At 44.7% G+C, this 25,728-nt stretch overlaps 1 protein-coding gene across 2 annotated transcripts in view; it reads left to right on the forward strand.

Moving 5' to 3' along the window:
• The window catches only part of LOC109886557 (periplakin), a 57,809-nt gene extending 33,839 nt beyond the window's left edge, over positions 1-23,970 (forward strand). For both annotated transcript variants that reach the window (XM_031814075.1, XM_031814076.1), the window contains 12 exons: positions 681-827; positions 3,606-3,757; positions 5,284-5,387; positions 7,986-8,143; positions 8,400-8,578; positions 8,942-9,080; positions 9,337-9,530; positions 15,106-15,256; positions 15,718-15,801; positions 15,942-16,058; positions 19,763-19,855; positions 20,004-23,970. In XM_031814075.1, coding sequence (XP_031669935.1) covers positions 681-827; positions 3,606-3,757; positions 5,284-5,387; positions 7,986-8,143; positions 8,400-8,578; positions 8,942-9,080; positions 9,337-9,530; positions 15,106-15,256; positions 15,718-15,801; positions 15,942-16,058; positions 19,763-19,855; positions 20,004-22,670 — 4,185 coding nt within the window. In that variant the 3' untranslated portion in view covers positions 22,671-23,970. The remainder of the gene's footprint in view (positions 1-680; positions 828-3,605; positions 3,758-5,283; positions 5,388-7,985; positions 8,144-8,399; positions 8,579-8,941; positions 9,081-9,336; positions 9,531-15,105; positions 15,257-15,717; positions 15,802-15,941; positions 16,059-19,762; positions 19,856-20,003) is intronic.
• The last annotated feature ends 1,758 nt before the right edge of the window (positions 23,971-25,728 follow it).

Here is a 25,728-nt window from a genome sequence, read left to right on the forward strand (position 1 = left end):
GTTTACTGAGAGTGGGCTTTACACTACTGTAGTTTACTGAGAGTGGGCTTTACACTACTGTAGTTTACTGAGAGTGGGCTTTACACTACTGTAGTTTACTGAGAGTGGGCTTTACACTACTGTAGTTTACTGAGAGTGGGCTTTACACTACTGTATTTTACTGAGCGTGGGCTTTACACTACTGTAGTTTACTGAGAGTGGGCTTTACACTACTGTAGTTTACTGAGAGTGGGCTTTACACTACTGTAGTTTACTGAGAGTGGGCTTTACACTACTGTAGTTTACTGAGAGTGGGCTTTACACTACTGTAGTTTACTAACAGTGGGCTTTACACTACCGTAGTTTACTGAGAGTGGGCTTTACACTACTGTAGTTTACTGAGAGTGGGCTTTACACTACCGTAGTTTACTGAGAGTGGGCTTTACACTACCGTAGTTTACTGAGAGTGGGCTTTACACTACTGTAGTTTACTACAAGTCTCGGGGACAGATCTGTTTCTGCTTCAGTCAAACAATGACAAGCTGTTGGATAAAGCAGAGACAATTCTTTGGTCTGTCAGGTCTGTCTGCTTATCAGGCTGGTTTCTAAACTCCTATTTACATTTTGACAAACGTATGAGCCTTAGAACTATAAATCCAAAATGCTCTTTAAAAAAATATGTGTGTGTGTGTGTGGTGCAGGACCAGGCGAAGGCCATGGACCACTTTGATGAGCGTGTGAAGGCTCTGGAGAAGCGCAGTCTACAGGTTCTCCCCCTCCAGTTCCGCAGGAACACCCCTCAGAAGCTGCTCCCCGTCGAGGCGCTGTGTGAGTTCGACACTGACGAGGTAAACCTTTACACCTGGACACCTCCACTACTTTACCTCACTGACGAGGTAAACCTTTACACCTGGACACCTCCACTACTTTACCTCACCCTGTGTGTGTGAGACACTGATTTAGTAAACCTTTACACCTGGACACCTCCACTACTTTACCTCACTGACGAGGTAAACCTTTACACCTGGACACCTCCACTACTTTACCTCACCCTGTGTGTGTGAGACACTGATTTAGTAAACCTTTACACCTGGACACCTCCACTACTTTACCTCACCCTGTGTGTGAGAGACACTGACGAGGTAAACCTGGATATGCCACCACCCTACTCTAATTTCAGACTGATAACTTGTCCACCCTACTCTAGTTTCAGACTGATACCTTGTCCACCCTACTCTAGTTTCAGACTGATACCTTGTCCACCCTACTCTAGTTTCAGACTGATACCTTGTCCACCCTACTCTAATTTCAGACTGATAACTTGTCCACCCTACTCTAATTTCAGACTGATAACTTGTCCACCCTACTCTAGTTTCAGACTGATACCTTGTCCACCCTACTCTAGTTTCAGACTGATACCTTGTCCACCCTACTCTAGTTTCAGACCGATACCTTGTCCACCCTACTCTAGTTTCAGACTGATACCTTGTCCACCCTACTCTAGTTTCAGACTGATACCTTGTCCACCCTACTCTAGTTTCAGACTGATACCTTGTCCACCATGCTCCTCCACACTCTTCATGACAATCATTCTAGCTTTTCTCTCTTCTTTTGTCTCCTCCCTCTCTCTCCTCCTTTCCCCCCTCTCCTTCCTCACTATCTCTCCCTTCTACCCCTCTCTCTCCTCCTTCCCTACTCTCTCCTTCCTCACTATCTCTCCCTTCTACCCCCCTCTCTCCTCCTTCCCCCCCTCTCTCCTCCTTCCCCCCCTCTCTCCTCCTTCCCCCCTCTCTCCTTCTACCCCCCTCTCTCCTTCTACCCCCCTCTCTCTCCTTCTTCCCCCCCTCTCTCCTCCTTCCCCCCCTCTCTCCTTCTTCCCCTCTCTCTCCTTTTCTGTCTCCAGTGATTCTCTAATCTCTATGTGTGGTGTGTTTTTCTGTTATCATGACTAAGCACGATCTGACTGCACCACATCTTCTCCTCTCTCCTCTGGTTCCTCCTCCTCTCATCCTCCTTCACTCTCACTCCTTTCATTCTAGTCCTCTGAATGCGGTGTTGTGTTGTATTTAAATCCTTTAAGAGGCCTGTGCTCTCTGCATCTTATTTAAGCCTTCAGGGGATCAGCCACAGGCTGGGGGGGTTTAGGAGTGGATTTGGAGAGCTGGAGAGGAGGGGGGGTGTGTGGAGCAGTTGAGAGAGCTCTTAAGATTTAGGAACAGGACAAACGATGAGGGGAAACATAGTGACCTATGGTCAGGACGTGTGGTCGTGTGGTCAGGTCATGTGGTCAGGTTATGTGGTCAGGTTATGTAGGTCATGTGGTCAGGTCATGTGGTCAGGTTATGTGGTCAGGTTATGTAGGTCATGTGGTCAGGTCATGTGGTCAGGTTATGTAGGTCATGTGGTCAGGTTATGTGGTCAGGTTATGTGGTCAGGTTATGTGGTCAGGTTATGTGGTCAGGTTATGTGGTCAGGTTATGTAGGTTATGTGGTCAGGTTATGTAGGTCATGTGGTCAGGTTATGTAGGTCATGTGGTCAGGTCATGTGGTCAGGTCATGTGGTCAGGTTATGTAGGTCATGTGGTCAGGTTATGTGGTCAGGTTATTTGGTCAGGTTATGTGGTCAGGTCATGTGGTCAGGTCATGTGGTCAGGTTATGTGGTCAGGTTATGTGGTCAGGTTATGTGGTCAGGTCATGTGGTCAGGTCATGTGGTCAGGTTATGTAGGTCATGTGGTCAGGTCATGTGGTCAGGTCATGTGGTCAGGTTATGTGGTCAGGTTATGTAGGTCATGTGGTCAGGTCATGTGGTCAGGTTATGTAGGTTATGTGGTCAGGTCATGTGGTCAGGTCATGTGGTTTGGTCGTGTGGTCAGGTCATGTGTTCAGGTCATGTGGTCAGGTCATGTGGTCAGGTCATGTGGTCAGGTCATGTGGTCAGGTTATGTAGGTCATGTGGTCAGGTTATGTGGTCAGGTTATGTAGGTCATGTGGTCAGGTTATGTAGGTCATGTGGTCAGGTCATGTGGTCAGGTCATGTTGTCAGGTTATGTAGGTCATGTGGTCAGGTCATGTGGTCAGGTTATGTAGGTTATGTGGTCAGGTCATGTGGTCAGGTCATGTGGTCAGGTCATGTGGTCAGGTTATGTAGGTCATGTGGTCAGGTCATGTGGTCAGGTTATGTAGGTCATGTGGTCAGGTCATGTGGTCAGGTTATGTAGGTCATGTGGTCAGGTCATGTGGTCAGGTCATGTAGGTCATGTGGTCAGGTCATGTGGTCAGGTTATGTAGGTCATGTGGTCAAGTCATGTGGTCCGGTCATGTGGTCAGGTCGTGTGGTCAGGTCATGTGGTCAGGTCATGTGGTCAGGTTATGTAGGTCATGTGGTCAGGTTATGTAGCTCATGTTGTCAGGTTATGTAGGTCATGTGGTCAGGTCATGTGGTCAGGTCATGTGGTTCGGACGTGTGGTCAGGTCATGTGGTCAGGTCATGTGGTCAGGTCATGTGGTCAGGTCATGTGGTCAGGTTATGTAGGTTCGGACGTGTGGACCTCTATTTGTGTTCTGGTTCTTCCATACCAGATCAGTGAGTGAAACTCTGTGTAATGTTGTGGTTGTCCATCCCAGGGTCAGATCCTGCGTGGAGAGAGGTACACCCTCCTGAGTAACAAGGGGCCCAAGTGGGAGGTGAAGGACGCGGCCGGGCGTAAACTGACTGCTCCGGGGGCCTGCTTCATGGTCCCCCCCACAGACCCAGAGTCTGTCGCCGTCTCCAACAGGTAAGTGTGTTTGTTACGGGATGGGGTGGAGAGGTGTGTGTGTGTGTGTGTGTGTGTGTGTTACAGGGGTAGGGTGGAGAGGTGTGTGTGTGTGTGTTATGGGGGTAGGGTGGAGAGGTGTGTGTGTGTGTGTTGGGGGTAGGGTGGAGAGGTGTGTGTGTGTGTGTGTGTGTTATGGGGGTAGGGTGGAGGTGTGTGTGTGTGTTATGGGGGTAGGGTGGAGAGGTTGTGTGTGTGTGTGTGTGTGTGTGTGTTATGGGGGTAGGGTGGAGAGGTTGTGTGTGTGTGTGTGTGTGTGTGTGTTATGGGGGTAGGGTGGAGAGGTGTGTGTGTGTGTGTCTATTATGGGGTGCATGTGTCTGTCTACTGTGTGCCTGTGATTTTGTAACGGTGTACTTACTGTGTAACAGGGTCTGTTGTTTCCCGAGACGGTGTACTTACTGTGTAACAGGGTCTGTTGTTTCCCGAGACGGTATACTTGTACATTGTGTAACAGGGTCTGTTGTTTCCCGAGACGGTGTACACTGTGTAACAGGGTCTGTTGTTTCCCGGGACGGTGTACTTGTACACTGTGTAACAGGGTCTGTTGTTTCCCGAGACGTTGTACTTGTACATTGTGTAACAGGGTCTGTTGTTTCCCGAGACGGTGTACTTGTACATTGTGTAACAGGGTCTGTTGTTTCCCGGGACGGTGTACTTGTACACTGTGTAACAGGGTCTGTTGTTTCCGAGACAGTGTACTTGTACATTGTGTAACAGGGTCTGTTGTTTCCCGAGACGGTGTACTTGTACATTGTGTAACAGGGTCTGTTGTTTCCCGAGACGGTGTACTTGTACATTGTGTAACAGGGTCTGTTGTTTCCCGGGACGGTGTACTTGTACACTGTGTAACAGGGTCTGTTGTTTCCCGAGACAGTGTACTTGTACATTGTGTAACAGGGTCTGTTGTTTCCCGAGACGGTGTACTTGTACATTGTGTAACAGGGTCTGTTGTTTCCCGAGACGGTGTACTTACTGTGTAACAGGGTCTGTTGTTTCCCGGGACGGTGTACTTACTGTGTAACAGGGTCTGTTGTTTCCCAAGACGGTGTACACTGTGTAACAGGGTCTGTTGTTTCCCGAGACGGTGTACTTGTACACTGTGTAACAGGGTCTGTTGTTTCCCGAGACGGTGTACTTACTGTGTAACAGGGTCTGTTGTTTCCCGAGACGGTGTACTTGTACACTGTGTAACAGGGTCTGTTGTTTCCCGAGACGGTGTACTTGTACACTGTGTAACAGGGTCTGTTGTTTCCCGAGACGGTGTACTTGTACACTGTGTAACAGGGTCTGTTGTTTCCCGAGACGGTGTACTTGTACACTGTGTAACAGGGTCTGTTGTTTCCCGAGACGGTGTACTTGTACACTGTGTAACAGGGTCTGTTGTTTCCCGAGACGGTGTACTTGTACACTGTGTAACAGGGTCTGTTGTTTCCCGAGACGGTGTACTTGTACACTGTGTAACAGGGTCTGTTGTTTGTTTCCAGTCTGGCCAGCCAGCAGAAGGGTATTAAGATGAAGGTGTCTGGCAGTAAGACCACCCTGGTCAAACGCCTGGAGGAACTGAAGAAAGACGGCTCCGCTGGCTCTGGTAGGTACTGTTATGTCATGTTATGGTATGGTATGTCATGGTATGTCATGTCATGGTAGGTCGTGGTATGTTATGTCATGGTATGTCATGGTATTTACACTTGTGTGTAGTGTATATATGTTGTGTAATTTGTTAGATATTACTTGTTAGATATTACTGCACTGTTGGAGCTAGAAACACAAGCATTTCGCTACACCCGCATTAACATCTGCTAATACACAACATATATACACTACACACAAGTCTAAGTAAAGGACTGGAATTAAGAATATATAAATGAGCCATGTCAGAGTGGCATAGACTGAGATACCACAGCAGACCTGGGTTCAAATACTATTAGAAACCTGGACGACTCTGGGCCAATTGTGCGCCGTCCTATGGGACTCCCCAATCATGGCCAGTTGTGATACAGCCTAGAATTGAACCAGGGTCTGTAGTGAACACCTCTTGCACTGAGATACAGTGCCTTAGATCGCTGCGCCACTCAGGAACCCAACTACATGGTGAGCTACTCATAGGTGGGCTGTGAGCTGCTGGTAGATGTCCATCCACCTATTGGAGAGCCCTGATCTATAACCACTGTGATTATTATCTCACCCTGCTGGTCATCTATGATCGTCTGAACATCTTGAAGAACCATCTGGCCTTAATGGCCGTATACTCCTTATAATCACCACCCGGCACAACCAGAAAGAGGACTGGTCAACCCCTCAGAGCCTGGTTCCTCTCTACCCAGCACAACCAGAAAGAGGACTGGTCCACCCCTCAGATCCTGGTTCCTCTCTACCCGGCACAACCAGAAAGAGGACTGGTCCACCCCTCAGAGCCTGGTTCCTCTCTACCCAGTACAACCAGAAAGAGGACTGGTCAACCCCTCAGAGCCTGGTTCCTCTCTACCCAGCACAACCAGAAAGAGGACTGGTCCACCCCTCAGAGCCTGGTTCCTCTCTACCCGGTACAACCAGAAAGAGGACTGGTCCACCCCTCAGAGCCTGGTTCCTCTCTACCCAGCACAACCAGAAAGAGGACTAGTCCACCCCTCAGAGCCTGGTTCCTCTCTACCCAGCACAACCAGAAAGAGGACTGGTCCACCCCTCAGAGCCTGGTTCCTCTCTACCCGGCACAACCAGAAAGAGGACTGGTCCACCCCTCAGAGCCTGGTTCCTCTCTACCCAGCACAACCGGAAAGAGGACTGGTCCACCCCTCAGAGCCTGGTTCCTATCTACCCGGCACAACCAGAAAGAGGACTGGTCCACCCCTCAGAGCCTGGTTCCTATCTACCCGGCACAACCAGAAAGAGGACTGGTCCACCCCTCAGAGCCTGGTTCCTCTCTAGGTTTCTTCCTAGGTTCCTACCCTTTCTAGGACGTTGTTCCTAGCCAGCGTGCTTCTACAGCTACAGAGTTTCTGTATAAGGACTTTGTGACACCTGCTGGTGTAAAAAGCACTTTATAAATAAATGTGATTGGTTGGTTTCCATGTCATGTGACTACTGGAGTTAATCACTAGAGCTGCAGCTTGTAATGATTTGTAGGCCAGTGTGATTGTCTGACTTGTGAATGTGATGTTATGTCTGATTCTATATTGTGTGTGTGTGTGTGTAGTCGTATCTGATTATGTGTATGCTATTTTGGTGTGTGATTGATTGATTGTGTATGGATGTTGTGATTGTTGAGTCTGGTTGTATATGATTTGTTGTGTGTGCTATTTTGGTGTGTGATTGATTGATTGTGTGTGGATGTTGTGATTGTTGAGTCTGGTTGTATATGATTTGTTGTGTGTGTTATTTTGGTGTGTGATTGATTGATTGTGTGTGGATGTTGTGATTGTTGAGTCTGGTTGTATATGATTTGTTGTGTATGTTATTTTGGTGTGTGATTGATTGATTGTGTGTGGATGTTGTGATTGTTGAGTCAGGTTGTATATGATTTGTTGTGTGTGTTATTTTGGTGTGTGATTGATTGATTGTGTATGGATGTTGTGATTGTTGAGTCTGGTTGTATATGATTTGTTGTGTGTGTTATTTTGGTGTGTGATTGATTGATTGTGTGTGGATGTTGTGATTGTTGAGTCTGGTTGTATATGATTTGTTGTGTGTGTTATTTTGGTGTGTGATTGATTGATTGTGTATGGATGTTGTGATTGTTGAGTCTGGTTGTATATGATTTGTTGTGTATGTTATTTTGGTGTGTGATTGATTGTGTGTGGATGTTGTGATTGTTGAGTCTGGTTGTATATGATTTGTTGTGTGTGTTATTTTGGTGTGTGATTGATTGATTGTGTGTGGATGTTGTGATTGTTGAGTCTGGTTGTATATGATTTGTTGTGTATGTTATTTTGGTGTGTGATTGATTGTGTGTGGATGTTGTGATTGTTGAGTCTGGTTGTATATGATTTGTTGTGTGTGTTATTTTGGTGTGTGATTGATTGATTGTGTATGGATGTTGTGATTGTTGAGTCTGGTTGTATATGATTTGTTGTGTGTGTTATTTTGGTGTGTGATTGATTGATTGTGTGTGGATGTTGTGATTGTTGAGTCTGGTTGTATATGATTTGTTGTGTGTGTTATTTTGGTGATTGATTGATGAATATTATAGACAAGGAGGAGCAGCAGTGTCGCCAGCTGATGGCCGGTCTGGACAAGGTGACCAGTGATCTGGACAAACAGGAGAAGGCCATCTACTCTCGAGTACGCCCCCCTCTGGAGCAGACCAGGCCTCTGCAGGACAGCGCTGACCGTCTGCAGGACGTCAAGGTAGTTCCTCGTTTTTCTCCTTTCTCTGCACAGAGGGTGTAGAGCGGTAGAGATGCTTTTCCTCCTCCTACTCTTCTCCTGTCCTCCTATTTAGACTACAGTTTTTAGAATACAGTTTTCAAACCCATTTAATCCTGCCAAAGAAAGTCTTGAGAGAGTTGTTTTATGCTTATCGAGGAAGTACTATTAGTTAGTTCCAGGAAATGTACACTTTTTTTTATTTTTTTGGAACGCTTATCCCATATTCTTCCACCAGGACATTGCAGCCGTGGTTCGTAAGATCGAGCCGGAGAAGTCGTCCAAGGTGAGGGAGGCTGAGAAGTTCCTGACCTCTAACCCTAAATGTGCCAGCGCCCCTCAGCTGAACGGCAAGGTGAACGAGGCCAACAACAAATACGACAAGATCAACCTGCTGCTCAAGTGCTCCGAGGACAAGTGAGTAGCTTTTTGTACTTGTTAGTAGAGATGGTAGTAGTTACACAAAACTCAGGACCAGGGCAGCAGGGTGGCCTAGTGGTTAGAGCGTTGGACTAGTAACCGAAAGGTTGCAAGTTCAAATCCCCGAGCTATCAAGGTACAAATCTGTCGTTCTGAACAGGCAGTGTACCCACTGTTCCTAGGCTGTCATTGTAAATAAGAATTTGTTCTTAACTGATTTGCCTAGTTAAATAAAGATAAACAAAATGAGAGAGTTTTACTAGGATGACTAACCTGTAGGCCACTATGACACTATTTAAACACATTTTAAATGTCATTTTAATCTAATGTCATTTAATCAAATCATGCGTTTGTTTACAGGCTTCAGAATTCCAACCGCCTGGAGAACTCCCTTCAAAACGGGAAATCTTTATTGTCCAGCTACGAGAACAAGCTGGCCAGGGAGGAAGTCGCCCCAGCAGACATCTCATCTCTGGAGAAGACACAGCGTCAACTGGCTGTAAGATGGCTGCCCTCTGATCGCTCGTTTATTCTCATCAGGATTCATGTTTAGATCCAAATGGATCTTCTCCACAAAGGAAATGTATTGTATCAGTACAGATACCAAAGACAGAAGCATATTTGCTAATGACATACAGTATAAATGTATGCTGAGCTGGAAGGTCTGAGCTACACACTCATATCTCAACTTTGTCCCGGTTGGGGCAGAACTTCCCCCAAACACACAATTCAACCTCCACTTCCTCTCCCGACAGGATATTGCATCAGAGCTGAAGACCAAGAGGTCCGCGGTGACGGAGACGGAGGCTAACCTGCATGTGGCCAAAGGCAGCTGTGACACCATGGCAACCAAGCTGCAGGAGCACTGCCCCGACATCGAGAGGCAGGAGGGCGAGGTCCGGAGACTTAACAAACGCTACGACAACCTCAACAGGCAGATCGACACCAGGTAAACAGGACTGAGACTTCAAATAAAATAAAATAAAACCCCTCACACCTGAGAGAGCTGGACCAGATCGACACCAGGTAAACGGGACAGAGACTTCAAATGAATGATCAAATCAAATGTTATTGGTTGTTATTGGTTGCTATTGGTTGTTATTGGTTGTTATTGGTTGTTATTGGTTGCTATTGGTTGCTATTGGTTGTTATTGGTTGCAGATGTTATCGTGGGTGTAGGGAAATGTCTGTGTTCCTCGCTCCTACATTGCAGTGCTCCTACAGTGCAGTGCTCCAACAGTGCAGTGCTCCAACAGTGCAGTGCTCCAACAGTGCAGTTGTAACAATACATGTAAATCTACAAAATACAAATGACAGGAATATAGAAATATTAGAACAAGACTGTCAGACTCTGGAATATAAACATCTATGTACAGGATGGTGTGTGTATAGACAGTAGTTATATAGGATGGTGTGTATAGACAGTAGTTATATAGGATGGTGTGTGTATAGACAGTAGTTATATAGGATGGTGTGTATAGACAGTAGTTATATAGGATGGTGTGTATAGACAGTAGTTATATAGGATGGTGTGTATAGACAGTAGTCATATAGGATGGTGTGTATAGACAGTAGTTATATAGGATGGTGTGTATAGACAGTAGTTATATAGGATGGTGTGTATAGACAGTAGTTATATAGGATGGTGTGTATAGACAGTAGTTATATAGGATGGTGTGTGTATAGACAGTAGTTATATAGGATGGTGTGTATAGACAGTAGTTATATAGGATGGTGTATATAGACAGTAGTTATATATAGGATGGTGTGTATAGACAGTAGTTATATAGGATGGTGTGTATAGACAGTAGTTATATAGGATGGTGTGTATAGACAGTAGTCTTATATAGGATGGTGTGTATAGACAGTAGTCATATAGGATGGTGTGTATAGACAGTATATTAATTAGAAACAGTGTGTATAGACAGTAGTTATATAGGATGGTGTGTATAGACAGTAGTTATATAGGATGGTGTGTATAGACAGTAGTTTTATATAGGATGGTGTGTATAGACAGTAGTTATATAGGATGGTGTGTATAGACAGTAGTTATATAGGATGGTGTGTATAGACAGTAGTTATATAGGATGGTGTGTATAGACAGTAGTTATATATAGGATGGTGTGTATAGACAGTAGTTATATAGGATGGTGTGTATAGACAGTAGTCTTATATAGGATGGTGTGTATAGACAGTAGTCATATAGGATGGTGTGTATAGACAGTATATTAATTAGAAACAGTGTGTATAGACAGTAGTTATATAGGATGGTGTGTATAGACAGTAGTCTTATATGGGATGGTGTGTATAGACAGTAGTTATATAGGATGGTGTGTATAGACAGTAGTTATATAGGATGGTGTGTATAGACAGTAGTTATAATAGGATGGTGTGTATAGACAGTAGTTATATAGGATGGTGTGTATAGACCGTAGTTATATAGGATGGTGTGTATAGACAGTAGTTATATAGGATGGTGTGTATAGACAGTAGTCTTATATAGGATGGTGTGTATAGACAGTAGTTTTATATAGGATGGTGTGTATAGACAGTAGTCTTATATAGGATGGTGTGTATAGACAGTAGTTATACAGGATGGTGTGTATAGACAGTAGTCTTATATAGGATGGTGTGTATAGACAGTAGTCTTATATAGGATGGTGTGTGTATAGACAGTAGTTATACAGGATGGTGTGTATAGACAGTAGTTATATAGGATGGTGTGTATAGACAGTAGTCATATAGGATGGTGTGTATAGACAGTAGTCATATAGGATGGTGTGTATAGACAGTAGTCATATAGGATGGTGTGTATAGACAGTAGTCTTATATAGGATGGTGTGTATAGACAGTAGTCATATAGGATGGTGTGTATAGGCAGTAGTCATATAGGATGGTGTGTATAGACAGTAGTCATATAGGATGGTGTGTATAGACAGTAGTCTTATATAGGATGGTGTGTATAGACAGTAGTCATATAGGATGGTGTGTATAGGCAGTAGTTATACAGGATGGTGTGTATAGACAGTAGTCTTATATAGGATGGTGTGTATAGACAGTAGTTATATAGGATGGTGTGTATAGACAGTAGTTATACAGGATGGTGTGTATAGACAGTAGTTATATAGGATGGTGTGTATAGACAGTAGTCATATAGGATGGTGTGTATAGACAGTAGTCATATAGGATGGTGTGTATAGACAGTAGTCATATAGGATGGTGTGTATAGACAGTAGTTATATAGGATGGTGTGTATAGACAGTAGTTATAATAGGATGGTGTGTATAGACAGTAGTTATATAGGGTATAGACAGTAGTTATATAGGATGGTGTGTATAGACAGTAGTTATATAGGATGGTGTGTATAGACAGTAGTTATATAGGATGGTGTGTATAGACAGTAGTTATAAAGGATGGTGTGTATAGACAGTAGTTATATAGGATGGTGTGTATAGACAGTAGTTATAATAGGATGGTGTGTATAGACTAGTTATATAGGATGGTGTGTATAGACAGTAGTTATATAGGATGGTGTGTATAGACTGTAGTTATATAGGATGGTGTGTATAGACAGTAGTTATATATAGGATGGTGTGTATAGACAGTAGTTATATAGGATGGTGTGTATAGAGTAGTTATATAGGATGGTGTGTATAGACAGTAGTTATATAGGATGGTGTGTATAGAGTAGTTATATAGGATGGTGTGTATAGACAGTAGTTATATAGGATGGTGTGTATAGACAGTAGTTATATATAGGATGGTGTGTATAGACAGTAGTTATATATAGGATGGTGTGTATAGACAGTAGTTATATAGGATGGTGTGTATAGAGTAGTTATATAGGATGGTGTGTATAGACAGTAGTTATATATAGGATGGTGTGTATAGACAGTAGTTATATAGGATGGTGTGTATAGAGTAGTTATATAGGATGGTGTGTATAGACAGTAGTTATATAGGATGGTGTATATAGACAGTAGTTATATAGGATGGTGTGTATAGACAGTAGTTATATAGGATGGTGTGTATAGACAGTAGTCTTATATAGAATGGTGTGTATAGACAGTAGTTATATAGGATGGTGTGTATAGAGTAGTTATATAGGATGGTGTGTATAGACAGTAGTTATATAGGATGGTGTGTATAGACAGTAGTTATATATAGGATGGTGTGTATAGACAGTAGTTATATAGGATGGTGTGTATAGACAGTAGTTATATATAGGATGGTGTGTATAGACAGTAGTTATATATAGGATGGTGTGTATAGACAGTAGTTATATAGGATGGTGTGTATAGACAGTAGTTATATAGGATGGTGTGTATAGAGTAGTTATATAGGATGGTGTGTATAGACAGTAGTCATATATAGGATGGTGTGTATAGACAGTAGTCATATATAGGATGGTGTGTATAGACAGTAGTCATATATAGGATGGTGTGTATAGGCAGTAGTTATATAGAATGGTGTGTATAGGCCGTAGTTATAGGATGGTGTGTATAGACAGTAGTTATAGGATGGTGTGTATAGACAGTAGTTATATAGGATGGTGTGTATAGGCAGTAGTTATATAGAATGGTGTGTATAGACAGTAGTTATATAGGATGGTGTGTATAGACAGTAGTTATATAGGATGGTGTGTATAGGCCGTAGTTATAGGATGGTGTGTATAGACAGTAGTTATATAGGATGGTGTGTATAGACAGTAGTTATATAAGATGGTGTGTGTATAGACATTATAGACAGTAGTTATATAGGATGGTGTGTATAGACATTATAGACAGTATATGAATTAGAAACAGTGTGTACAGCAGTAGTTATATAGAATGAGCCATGACTAGAATACAGTATATAGACATGAAGTAGGTAAAACAGTATGTAAACATGATTAAAGTGGTTCCATGACTCTGTACCGTACATAAGGCATCAGTCTCTGAGGTGCAGTTGAGCCCTGTGGCTGCGTTCAGATGTTCTACCCTTCTCCAGAACTCAAAACCATTGGATCGGTACAAGTATGACTGGAGGGGAGTTCCCATTTCCATCATATTTCTAACACCAGTCCAATCATTTTAAATCCATAAAGGGAAGTGTACAAGTGCACACTTCAGGGAGAAGGGTAGAGAATTTGGAATGTAGTAACCTTTGACCTCCATAAATGATATTTGTGAGGTTTTGAGGGCTGATTGAGCGTTCGTCGCTCTTTACTACTGGTAAAAAAAAGGTTGAAGCCAAGATCAAGACTCATCATAGCCAGACCTGGATTGTGATTTTACTATAATAGACGTCACATGACGGTGTGTTGTGGTACGTTCATGTTGTGGTGTGGTACGTTCATGTTGTGGTGTGGTACGTTCATGTTGTGGTGTGGTACGTTCATGTTGTGTTGTGGTATGTTCATGTTGTGGTGTGGTACGTTCATGTTGTGTTGTGGTATGTTCATGTTGTGGTGTGGTACGTTCATGTTGTGGTGTGGTACGTTCATGTTGTGGTGTGGTACGTTCATGTTGTGGTGTGGTGCGTTCATGTTGTGGTGTGGTGCGTTCATGTTGTGGTGTGGTACGTTCATGGTGTGGTGTGGTACGTTCATGGTGTGGTGTGGTACGTTCATGGTGTGGTGTGGTGTGTTACGTTCATGTTGTGGTGCGGTACGTGCATGTTGTGGTGTGGTGTGGTACGTTCATGTTGTGGTGTGGTACGTTCATGTTGTGGTGTGATGTGGTACGTTCATGTTGTGTTGTGGTGTGGTACGTTCATGTTGTGTTGTGGTGTGGTACGTTCATGTTGTGGTGTGGTGTGGTACGTTCATGTTGTGGTGTGGTGTGGTACGTTCATGTTGTGGTGTGGTGTGGTACGTTCATGTTGTGGTGTGGTACGTTCATGTTGTGGTGTGGTACGTTCATGTGTTGTGGTGTGGTACGTTCATGTGGTGTGGTGTGGTACGTTCATGTGGTGTGGTGTGGTACGTTCATGTTGTGGTGTGGTGCGTTCATGTTCTGGTGTGGTGCGATCATGTTGTGGTGTGGTACGTTCGTGTTGTGGTGTGGTACGTTCGTGTTGTGGTGTGGTGTGGTACGTTCATGGTGTGGTGTGGTGCGTTCATGTTTTGGTATGGTACGTTCATGGTGTGTTGTGGTACGTTCATTGTGTGGTGTGGTACGTTCATGGTGTGGTGTGGTGCATTCATGTTGTGGTGCGTTCATGTTGTGGTGTGGTGCGTTCATGTTGTGGTGTGGTACGTTCCTGTTGTGGTGTGGTACGTTCATGTTGTGGTGTGGTGTGGTGTGGTACGTTCATGTTGTGGTGTGGTACGTTCATGTTGTGGTGTGGTGTGGTGCGTTCATGTTGTGGTGTGGTGCGTTCATGTTGTGGTGTGGTACGTTCATGTTGTGGTGTGGTACGTTCATGTTGTGGTGTGGTACGTTCATGGTGTGGTGTGGTACGTTCACGTTCACGTTGTGGTGTGGTGTGGTACGTTCACGTTGTGGTGTGGTACGTTCATGTTGTGGTGTGGTGTGTTACAGAACTCAGAGCCTGCAGAGGGCTAAGACGTCATACAGTAACTACCGCAGTGACTACGACAACCTGAACAACTGGCTGTCCCGCGTGCCAAACTATGAGCCAACTGAGAAAGACAACCTCAGTCAGGTGGAAACCAAGCTGGAAAACCAGAAGGTAGGTGGTTGATTTCTGATTGGCCCACTAATGGTTAATGTTAGGATTGGGGGAGGGTCAGCTGATTTCTGATTGTCCCACTAATGGTTAATGTTAGGATTGGGGGAGGGGCAGCTGATTCCTGATTGGCCCACTAATGGTTAATGTTAGGATTGGGGGAGGGGCAGCTGATTTCTGATTGTCCCACTAATGGTTAATGTTTGGATTGGGGGAGGGGCAGCTGATTTCTGATTGGCCCACTAATTGATAATGTTTTGCAACCCTGTCCTGAACTAAAACGAATGTTTCTATACCTCAAGTCAGTCCTCTACCTCTAATGGTCCTGTTATGTTTCTATACCTCTAGTCAGTCCTATACCTCTAATGGTCCTGTTATGTTTCTATACCTCTAGTCAGTCCTATACCTCCTAATGATCCTGTTATGTTTCTCGGTCTAAAATGTTGATTGCTGTGTTGTCACAGAACCTGCTCTCCGACATTAAAAAGAAGGAGTCTGAGTTGAACAACGTATCGAAAAATGCCCAACTTTACCAGCAAGCCGTCAAGGTAAGGGAATGAACACCGATCGACACATCCACTCTGATTACCTACGGCTAGGAGAAATGTAGACGATTTATTGTTACACTTTCTCTCATGTTTCTTCCTCTTCAATGAATAATTGATTTGACTAATTTGTGTTTTTGCAGGACTATGAGAATGATACTGAGAAGTTCAAGTCTATTCTGGACCTTGAAGACGGGCTGGTCCCGCAGACCTACAAGAGAAGCAGATTGGAGTCCCCTGCACTTAGGGTCAAGGAAGAGGTAAGGAAGACTGCAGCTGTGGCCCAAATAGAACCCATTTACCTATTTAGTGCGTTACTTTTGGACTCTGGTCATAAGGCCCTGGTCAAAAGTAGTGCATTATACAGGGAATAGGGTGCATGGGCCCTGGTCAAGAGTAGTGCATTATACAGGGAATAGGGTGCATGGGCCCTGGTCAAAAGTAGTGCACTATATAGGGAATAGGGTGCATGGGCCCTGGTCAAAAGTAGTGTACTATGTAGGGAATAGGGTGCATGGGCCCTTGTCAAAAGTAGTGCACTATATAGGGAATAGGGTGCATGGGCCCTTGTCAAAAGTAGTGCACTATATAGGGAATAGGGTGCATGGGCCCTGGTCAAAATTCGTGCACTATATAGGGAATAGGGTGCATGGGTCCTGGTCAAAAGTAGTGCACTATATAGGGAATAGGGTGCATGGGTCCTGGTCAAAAGTAGTGCACTATATAGGGTGCATGGGCAGTAGTCCACTGATATGGAATATTGTGTCATGTGAGAGTCGGCCCTTGACTGTAACCTCAATGCCTATTACACGTTGTAATGTGACACCTTTTGATACATTTTCAGGAAGTCTTTTGTACGACATCTTCTAATGAACATTCTGAAAATCAAATCTAATCAAATGTTAAGTCACATGTGCCAAATACAACAGGTGTAGAGACCTTACAGTGAAATGCTGACTGACAAGTCCTTAACCAACAGGTGTAGACCTTACAGTGAAATGCTGACTTACAAGCCCTTAACCAACAGGTGTAGAGACCTTACAGTGAAATGCTGACTGACAAGCCCTTAACCAACAGGTGTAGAGACCTTACAGTGAAATGCTGACTGACAAGTCCTTAACCAACAGGTGTAGAGACCTTACAGTGAAATGCTGACTGACAAGCCCTTAACCAACAGGTGTAGACCTTACAGTGAAATGCTGACTGACAAGCCCTTAACCAACAGGTGTAGAGACCTTACAGTGAAATGCTGACTGACAAGCCCTTAACCAACAGGTGTAGAGACCTTACAGTGAAATGCTTACTGACAAGCCCTTAACCAACAGGTGTAGAGACCTTACAGTGAAATGCTGACTGACAAGCCCTTAACCAACAGGTGTAGAGACCTTACAGTGAAATGCTGACTGACAAGCCCTTAACCAACAGGTGTAGAGACCTTACAGTGAAATGCTTACTGACAAGCCCTTAACCAACAGGTGTAGAGACCTTACAGTGAAATGCTGACTGACAAGCCCTTAACCAACAGGTGTAGAGACCTTACAGTGAAATGCTGACTGACAAGCCCTTAACCAACAGGTGTAGAGACCTTACAGTGAAATGCTGACTGACAAGTCCTTAACCAACAGGTGTAGACCTTACAGTGAAATGCTGACTGACAAGCCCTTAACCAACAGGTGTAGAGACCTTACAGTGAAATGCTGACTGACAAGCCCTTAACCAACAGGTGTAGAGACCTTACAGTGAAATGCTGACTGACAAGTCCTTAACCAACAGGTGTAGAGACCTTACAGTGAAATGCTGACTGACAAGCCCTTAACCAACAGGTGTAGAGACCTTACAGTGAAATGCTGACTGACAAGCCCTTAACCAACAGGTGTAGAGACCTTACAGTGAAATGCTGACTGACAAGTCCTTAACCAACAGGTGTAGAGACCTTACAGTGAAATGCTGACTGACAAGCCCTTAACCAACAGGTGTAGAGACCTTACAGTGAAATGCTGACTGACAAGCCCTTAACCAACAGGTGTAGAGACCTTACAGTGAAATGCTGACTGACAAGTCCTTAACGAACAGGTGTAGAGACCTTACAGTGAAATGCTGACTGACAAGCCCTTAACCAACAGGTGTAGAGACCTTACAGTGAAATGCTGACTGACAAGCCCTTAACCAACAGGTGTAGAGACCTTACAGTGAAATGCTGACTGACAAGTCCTTAACCAACAGGTGTAGAGACCTTACAGTGAAATGCTTACTGACAAGCCCTTAACCAACAGGTGTAGAGACCTTACAGTGAAATGCTGACTGACAAGCCCTTAACCAACAGGTGTAGAGACCTTACAGTGAAATGCTGACTGACAAGCCCTTAACCAACAGGTGTAGAGACCTTACAGTGAAATGCTGACTGACAAGCCCTTAACCAACAGGTGTAGAGACCTTACAGTGAAATGCTGACTGACAAGTCCTTAACCAACAGGTGTAGAGACCTTACAGTGAAATGCTGACTGACAAGCCCTTAACCAACAGGTGTAGAGACCTTACAGTGAAATACTTACTTACAAGCCCTTAACCAACAGGTGTAGAGACCTTACAGTGAAATGCTGACTGACAAGCCCTTAACCAACAGGTGTAGAGACAGTGAAATGCTGACTGACAAGCCCTTAACCAACAGGTGTAGAGACCTTACAGTGAAATGCTGACTGACAAGCCCTTAACCAACAGGTGTAGAGACCTTACAGTGAAATGCTGACTGACAAGTCCTTAACCAACAGGTGTAGAGACCTTACAGTGAAATGCTGACTGACAAGCCCTTAACCAACAGGTGTAGAGACCTTACAGTGAAATGCTGACTGACAAGCCCTTAACCAACAGGTGTAGAGACCTTACAGTGAAATGCTGACTGACAAGCCCTTAACCAACAGGTGTAGAGACCTTACAGTGAAATGCTGACTGACAAGTCCTTAACCAACAGGTGTAGACCTTACAGTGAAATGCTGACTGACAAGTCCTTAACCAACAGGTGTAGAGACCTTACAGTGAAATGCTGACTGACAAGTCCTTAACCAACAGGTGTAGACCTTACAGTGAAATGCTGACTGACAAGCCCTTAACCAACAGGTGTAGAGACCTTACAGTGAAATGCTGACTGACAAGCCCTTAACCAACAGGTGTAGACCTTACAGTGAAATGCTGACTGACAAGCCCTTAACCAACAGGTGTAGAGACCTTACAGTGAAATGCTGACTGACAAGCCCTTAACCAACAGGTGTAGAGACCTTACAGTGAAATGCTGACTGACAAGTCCTTAACCAACAGGTGTAGACCTTACAGTGAAATGCTGACTGACAAGCCCTTAACCAACAGGTGTAGAGACCTTACAGTGAAATGCTGACTGACAAGCCCTTAACCAACAGGTGTAGACCTTACAGTGAAATGCTGACTGACAAGCCCTTAACCAACAGGTGTAGAGACCTTACAGTGAAATGCTGACTGACAAGCCCTTAACCAACAGGTGTAGAGACCTTACAGTGAAATGCTGACTGACAAGTCCTTAACCAACAGGTGTAGACCTTACAGTGAAATGCTGACTGACAAGCCCTTAACCAACAGGTGTAGAGACCTTACAGTGAAATGCTGACTGACAAGCCCTTAACCAACAGGTGTAGAGACCTTACAGTGAAATGCTGACTGACAAGCCCTTAACCAACAGGTGTAGAGACCTTACAGTGAAATGCTGACTGACAAGCCCTTAACCAACAGGTGTAGAGACCTTACAGTGAAATGCTTACTGACAAGCCCTTAACCAACAGGTGTAGAGACAGTGAAATGCTGACTGACAAGTCCTTAACCAACAATGCAGTTAAGAAAAATAAGTGTGAAGTAAAAAATAAAGATATAATTAAAGAGCAGCAGTAAAATAACATGATGCCTCTGGTTCCATACATTTTTATAATTTCCTTGTTGACAGGAATCTGCCATTGAAGCTAAATTCACCGAAGTGAATGCAGTGAACAAGCAAAGGATGGCGAATCTACAGTTTGCACAAGGCCTTATGAATCAGGTGAGATACTCCTGAATGTTCAACAATCAATGTGGCACATCTTTATATAGATACAAAATAGAATTTAAATGTCACATCATTCTAAATAAACATCTTTGCCATTAACTTCTAAAAACAATAACCCCAGCCTCCTCTCCCTCTCTCTCAGCAATCAGACGTGATCGTCAGCAACAATGTCCAACAAGTCAGATCTGCTGCTCCGGGAGAAGAAGCCTGGAGGATCGAGAGTCAACTGAAAGACGAGATTCAGAGGAGGGAGCAGCTGGAGAAGGATCTAGAGAAAATCCAGACAGACATCTACATGTTGGAGGGCCAGAAGCCGGAGGACACCGTCGTCAAGAAGGAGATCATCAAGAAGGTTCCGGATCCGACTCTGGTCGACGAGGTCCACAATGTCCGTCAGAAACTGTCAGACGAAACCCGGGTCACCCGGGCCATGGACAACGAGCTGGAGGCGCTGAGGCTGAAGCTGCGCGGCATCGAAACAGAGATCAAAGAAGGAGCACAGCAGTACACCGTGAAGGAGGTGCTGCGTATCGAGAGGGACCGCGGCCAGGAGGAGGAGGTGAGGAGGCTCAGGGAGGAGCTGGAAGAACTGAGGAGGAGGAAGACCATCAAGGACAACGAGGTGATCCAGATCACCAAGCAGGTGACGCTCCTGGCACAGCAGAAGTCCAAGGAGCAGGAAGTGATCACAGAGGAGGAGGTGATTAAAGTGCAGAACGACCCCCAACTGGAGAACGAGTACCGCATCCTCTTGGACAGGAAGCAGAAGGAGCAGGAGGGCAGGAAGCAACTGGAGGATGAGCTGCGCTTCCTCCAGGACAAGCTCCGCAGGCTGGAGAAGGAGAAGTCCATGGCCGAGGAGAAGATCTCCATCAAGGAGGTGCTGAAGGTGGAGAAGGATATCGCCTTTGAGAGGGAGGTAGAGAATCTCAGGATGCAACATGAGGATGAGAAGGCCAAGCACCGGTCTTCCCAAAGGGAGCGCGCCGACCTCCAGAGGAAGATCTCCAGCCTAGAGGAGGAAAAGTCAAGGGTCATAGTTCAGGAGAAGGTGAGGGAGATCGTCAGGCCTGACCCCAAGGCTGAGGCTGAAGTGGCCAACCTACGCATGGAACTGGTGGAACACCAGAGGAGGTACAGAGACGCCGACCAGCAGCTGAAGTCCCACCAGGACGAGCTGAAGATGCTGAGAAACAGAGGTCCGCAGATCGAGATCAAGGAGATCATCAAGGAAGTCATCAAGTACAAGACGGACCCGCAGACCGAGAGGGAGCTGGAGAAACTCCGCAATGAGATTGTGGACAAGACGTACCAGACGGAGAAGTCAGAGATGGAGATCAGGCAGCTGAGGGACGAGATTCAGAGGTGGAAGGACACCAAGCCACAGGTGCAAATTAAAGAGGTGGTTAACGAGGTTCTGGAGTACAAAGAAAACCCCAAAACCAAGGAGGAGATTGAGATCCTGAAGAGGAAGCTGGCGGACGAGCAGAAGAAACGCCTGGACCTGGAGAGGGAGCGATCAGCTAATGAGGAGAAGATCCGGCTAAGGAAGATCGACCTGTCCCAGGTCAGGGAGAAGGTTGTCCAGCAGGAGGTGGTTAAGATGGAGGAGGACCCATTACTGAGGTCAGAGTGCAGCACCTTCACACAGAACATCAACAATGAACAGAGGCAGAGGGAGACCCTGAAAGAGGAGCTCTTCCAACTTCAGAGGCAGAAGGCCAACCTGGACGCACAGCTGGAGGAGCTGGAGCGAGAACGCCGAGCTCGGCGCGATGCAGAGCTGGAGATCCAGAGGCTGAGGGTCAGGTTGAACGAGATGGAGCTCAGGGACAAGGAGAACAGGGAGAGGGTCACAGTGAAACAGATGGTGGTTCTCCAGCAGGACCCCCAGCAAGAGAAAGAGCACTCCATCCTCAAGCTGCAGGTGGAGGAGGAGAGACACAAGCGCACCCTGCTGGAGAAGGAGCTGAACGTCCTGCTCCAGCAGCAGGTCACCTTGGAGAGGATGGTGGTGAAGGAGAAGGTGGTGCGCACCGAGACCATCCAGGTAGAGAAGGACCCAGAGGCTGAGCTGGAGATCGAGAAGATGACGAGGACGCTGGAACAGGAGAAGAGGAGGAGGCTCGAGCTGGACCAGGAGCTGGGCAGCCTCAAGTCCCGCCTGTCCGACATGGAGTTCACCAACACCAAGTCGTCCAAGGAGCTGGACTACATCCGCGACGAGAGCAGTCGCCTCCAGCAGGAGAACCAGAGGCTACAGAATGACATCCGCAGGCTGCAGTCCGAGATCCAGATCACCTCCACGGAGACCCGGAGCATCTCCAACTCGGCCCCCATGGAGAGCGGGAAGAACCTAGAGCTGAGGCTGGACTCACTGCAGAGGGAGCTGGCCGAACTGAGGGCCATCACCAGCCAGAAGGATGAGGAGATCGAGAAGCTACAGAAGAGCCTGTCGGCCATCCAGATCAAGAGGGAGCAGAGGGAGAGCCACCTGAGGAGATCCATTGTGGTCATCGACCCCGACTCGGGTAAGGAGATGAGGCCGGAGGAGGCCTACAAACTGGGGCTGATCGACTGGAAGATGTTTGTGAACCTCCAGAGCCAGGAGTGCGACTGGGAGGAGATCAGTGTCAAGGGCCCCAAGGGGGAGTCCTCTGTTCTCCACGACAGGAAGTCTGGGAAGAAGTTCTCCATTGAAGACGCCCTGAGGGCTGGGAACATCACCAACCGCCAGCTGCAGCAGTACCATGACAAGGAGATCACCATCCAGGAGTTCGGAGTCATGGTGTCGGGAAAGACCAAGTGAAAAAGAAACATCTGAACAAAACTACTTCTTTTTTTTAACCGTCTATGTTTCTGACGACCATGAGTTTGAAATGGGTGGCGTTTCTTGATTTTGGATTTCACTAGATTTGAATCTTCCAAAATGTTTTAATTCTGACGTACTTGATCTAACATTAAACAATATGTTAGTTTTATATGTATACTTTCTCTCTCTCTCTCTCTCTCTCTCTCTCTCTCTGTTTCTCTCTCTCTCTCTCTCTCTCTCTCTCTCTCTCTCTGTTTCTCTGTTTCTCTCTCTCTCTCTCTCTCTCTCTCTCTCTCTCTCTCTGTCTCTCTCTGTCTCTCTCTGTCTCTCTCTCTGTTTCTCTCTCTCTCTCTACAATGCACTGTTATATTTATTTTCAAACACATAATACACTATAAATACACAAACTGGTGTTCTGGTTTTAAGTGAGGGTTGGTATGGCTGTGTTTATAGCCAATCAAATGTTGTAGAAGGGTTTTCTGTCTGTCTGTCCCTGGAATACGCTTGTTAAACTACTTACACTGGGTTACAGGGCTAGAGGTAGTTATGAGGCTAGAGGTAGTTATGAGGCTAGAGGTAGTTGTGAGGCTAGAGGTAGTTGTGAGGCTAGAGGTAGTTGTGAGGCTAGAGGTAGTTGTGAGGCTAGAGGTAGTTGTGAGGCTAGAGGTAGTTGTGAGGCTAGAGGTAGTTGTGAGGCTAGAGGTAGTTGGTAGTTGTGAGGCTAGAGGTAGTTGTGAGGCTAGAGGTAGTTGTGAGGCTAGAGGTAGTTGTGAGGCTAGAGGTAGTTGTGAGGCTAGAGGTAGTTGTGAGGCTAGAGGTAGTTGTGAGGCTAGAGGTAGTTATGAGGCTAGAGGTAGTTATGAGGCTAGAGGTAGTTGTGAGGCTAGAGGTAGTTATGAGGCTAGAGGTAGTTATGAGGCTAGAGGTAGTTGTGAGGCTAGAGGTAGTTGTGAGGCTAGAGGTAGTTGTGAGGCTAGAGGTAGTTGTGAGGCTAGAGGTAGTTGTGAGGCTAGAGGTAGTTATGAGGCTAGAGGTAGTTGTGAGGCTAGAGGTAGTTGTGAGGCTAGAGGTAGTTGTGAGGCTAGAGGTAGTTGTGAGGCTAGAGGTAGTTATGAGGCTAGAGGTAGTACTTTAAACATGTTTATTTTGTTTTGAACGTGGGGTTGAATTTACATACACAAGGATATGAACGGATATTGGTAATGTCGGTCTGTGGTATGCTACTGTCAAACGGTCTCTCAGTTGTCCTGTTTTTACACGTCTTGCATAAGAAATAAAACAGTCAAAATGATAATGAGTAAAGTTGTTGTGTGTTTCTTTAAAACGTAGGCCAGTTCTAAACACATTATAGATCTACAAAGATATATTGCTTATAGATAAAAGCAAGATAAATAATCCTTAGGCATATGTTCCATACATGAAGCTCGTATTTATTGAAAGAAATATTATTGTACAGCTGTTCTTGAAAACCACCGTATTCCTGCTAATCTCAAGGACAGATCTGGTCATCGTACCAATCAGTTGCAAACAAATTGCTGAAGATAAGAGGATATGTTTGTAATGGTGAAAGAACAGTCCTCCCACCAACCAAACCAGCCAAAACCATCCAAGGCTTTATCACAGTAGACTACAATAACATTAGGATACAGTAGACTACAATAACATTAGGATACAGTAGACTACAATAACATTAGGATACAGTAGACTACAAAAACATTAGGATACAGTAGACTACAAAAACATTAGGATACAGTAGACTACAATAACATTAGGATACAGTAGACTACAAAAACATTAGGATACAGTAGGCTGCAATAACATTAGGATACGGTAGACTACAAAAACATTAGGATACAGTAGGCTACAATAACATTAGGATACAGTAGACTACAATAACATTAGGATACAGTAGACTACAATAACATTAGGATACAGTAGGCTACAATAACATTAGGATACAGTAGACTACAATAACATTAGGATACAGTAGACTACAATAACATTAGGATACAGTAGACTACAATAACATTAGGATACAGTAGACTACAATAACATTAGGATACAGTAGACTACAATAACATTAGGATACAGTAGACTACAATAACATTAGGATACAGTAGACTACAATAACATTAGGATACAGTAGACTACAAAAACATTAGGATACAGTAGGCTGCAATAACATTAGGATACAGTAGACTACAAAAACATTAGGATACAGTAGGCTGCAATAACATTAGGATACGGTAGACTACAAAAACATTAGGATACAGTAGGCTACAATAACAGTAGGCTGCAGTAGACTACAATAACATTAGGATACAGTAGGCTACAATGACATTAGGATACAGTAGACTACAAAAACATTAGGATACAGTAGGCTGCAATAACATTAGGATACAGTAGGCTACAATAACAGTAGGCTGCAGTAGACTACAATAACATTAGGATACAGTAGGCTACAATAACAGTAGGCTGCAGTAGACTACAATAACATTAGGATACAGTAGGCTACAATAACATTAGGATACAGTAGGCTGCAATAACATTAGGATACAGTAGGCTGCAATAACATTAGGATACAGTAGGCTACAATAACATTAGGATACAGTAGGCTACAATAACATTAGGATACAGTAGGCTCCAATAACATTAGGATACAGTAGGCAACAATAACATTAGGATACAGTAGGCTACAATAACATTAGGATACAGTAGGCTGCAATAACATTAGGATACAGTAGGCTACAATAACATTAGGATACAGTAGGCTGCAATAACATTAGGATACAGTAGGCTACAATAACATTAGGATACAGTAGGCTACAATAACATTAGGATACAGTAGGCTACAATAACATTAAGCTACACGAAGGTCATCATTACCCATATAAAAACATACTATGGTCTAAATACTGCAGTGTTACGATATTTATATACTATAGTATTCACTGTAGTGTTTTTGAAGACAACACTGTAGTATATTGAAGTAACACCTGCCGACTAGGGCTAAAATGGTACAACTACCAGACTACCCCAGTTACTGTTTAATGAG

Source organism: Oncorhynchus kisutch, unplaced genomic scaffold (assembly GCF_002021735.2).
Source record: "Oncorhynchus kisutch isolate 150728-3 unplaced genomic scaffold, Okis_V2 Okis06b-Okis10b_hom, whole genome shotgun sequence".
NCBI classification, from domain to species: domain Eukaryota; kingdom Metazoa; phylum Chordata; class Actinopteri; order Salmoniformes; family Salmonidae; genus Oncorhynchus; species Oncorhynchus kisutch.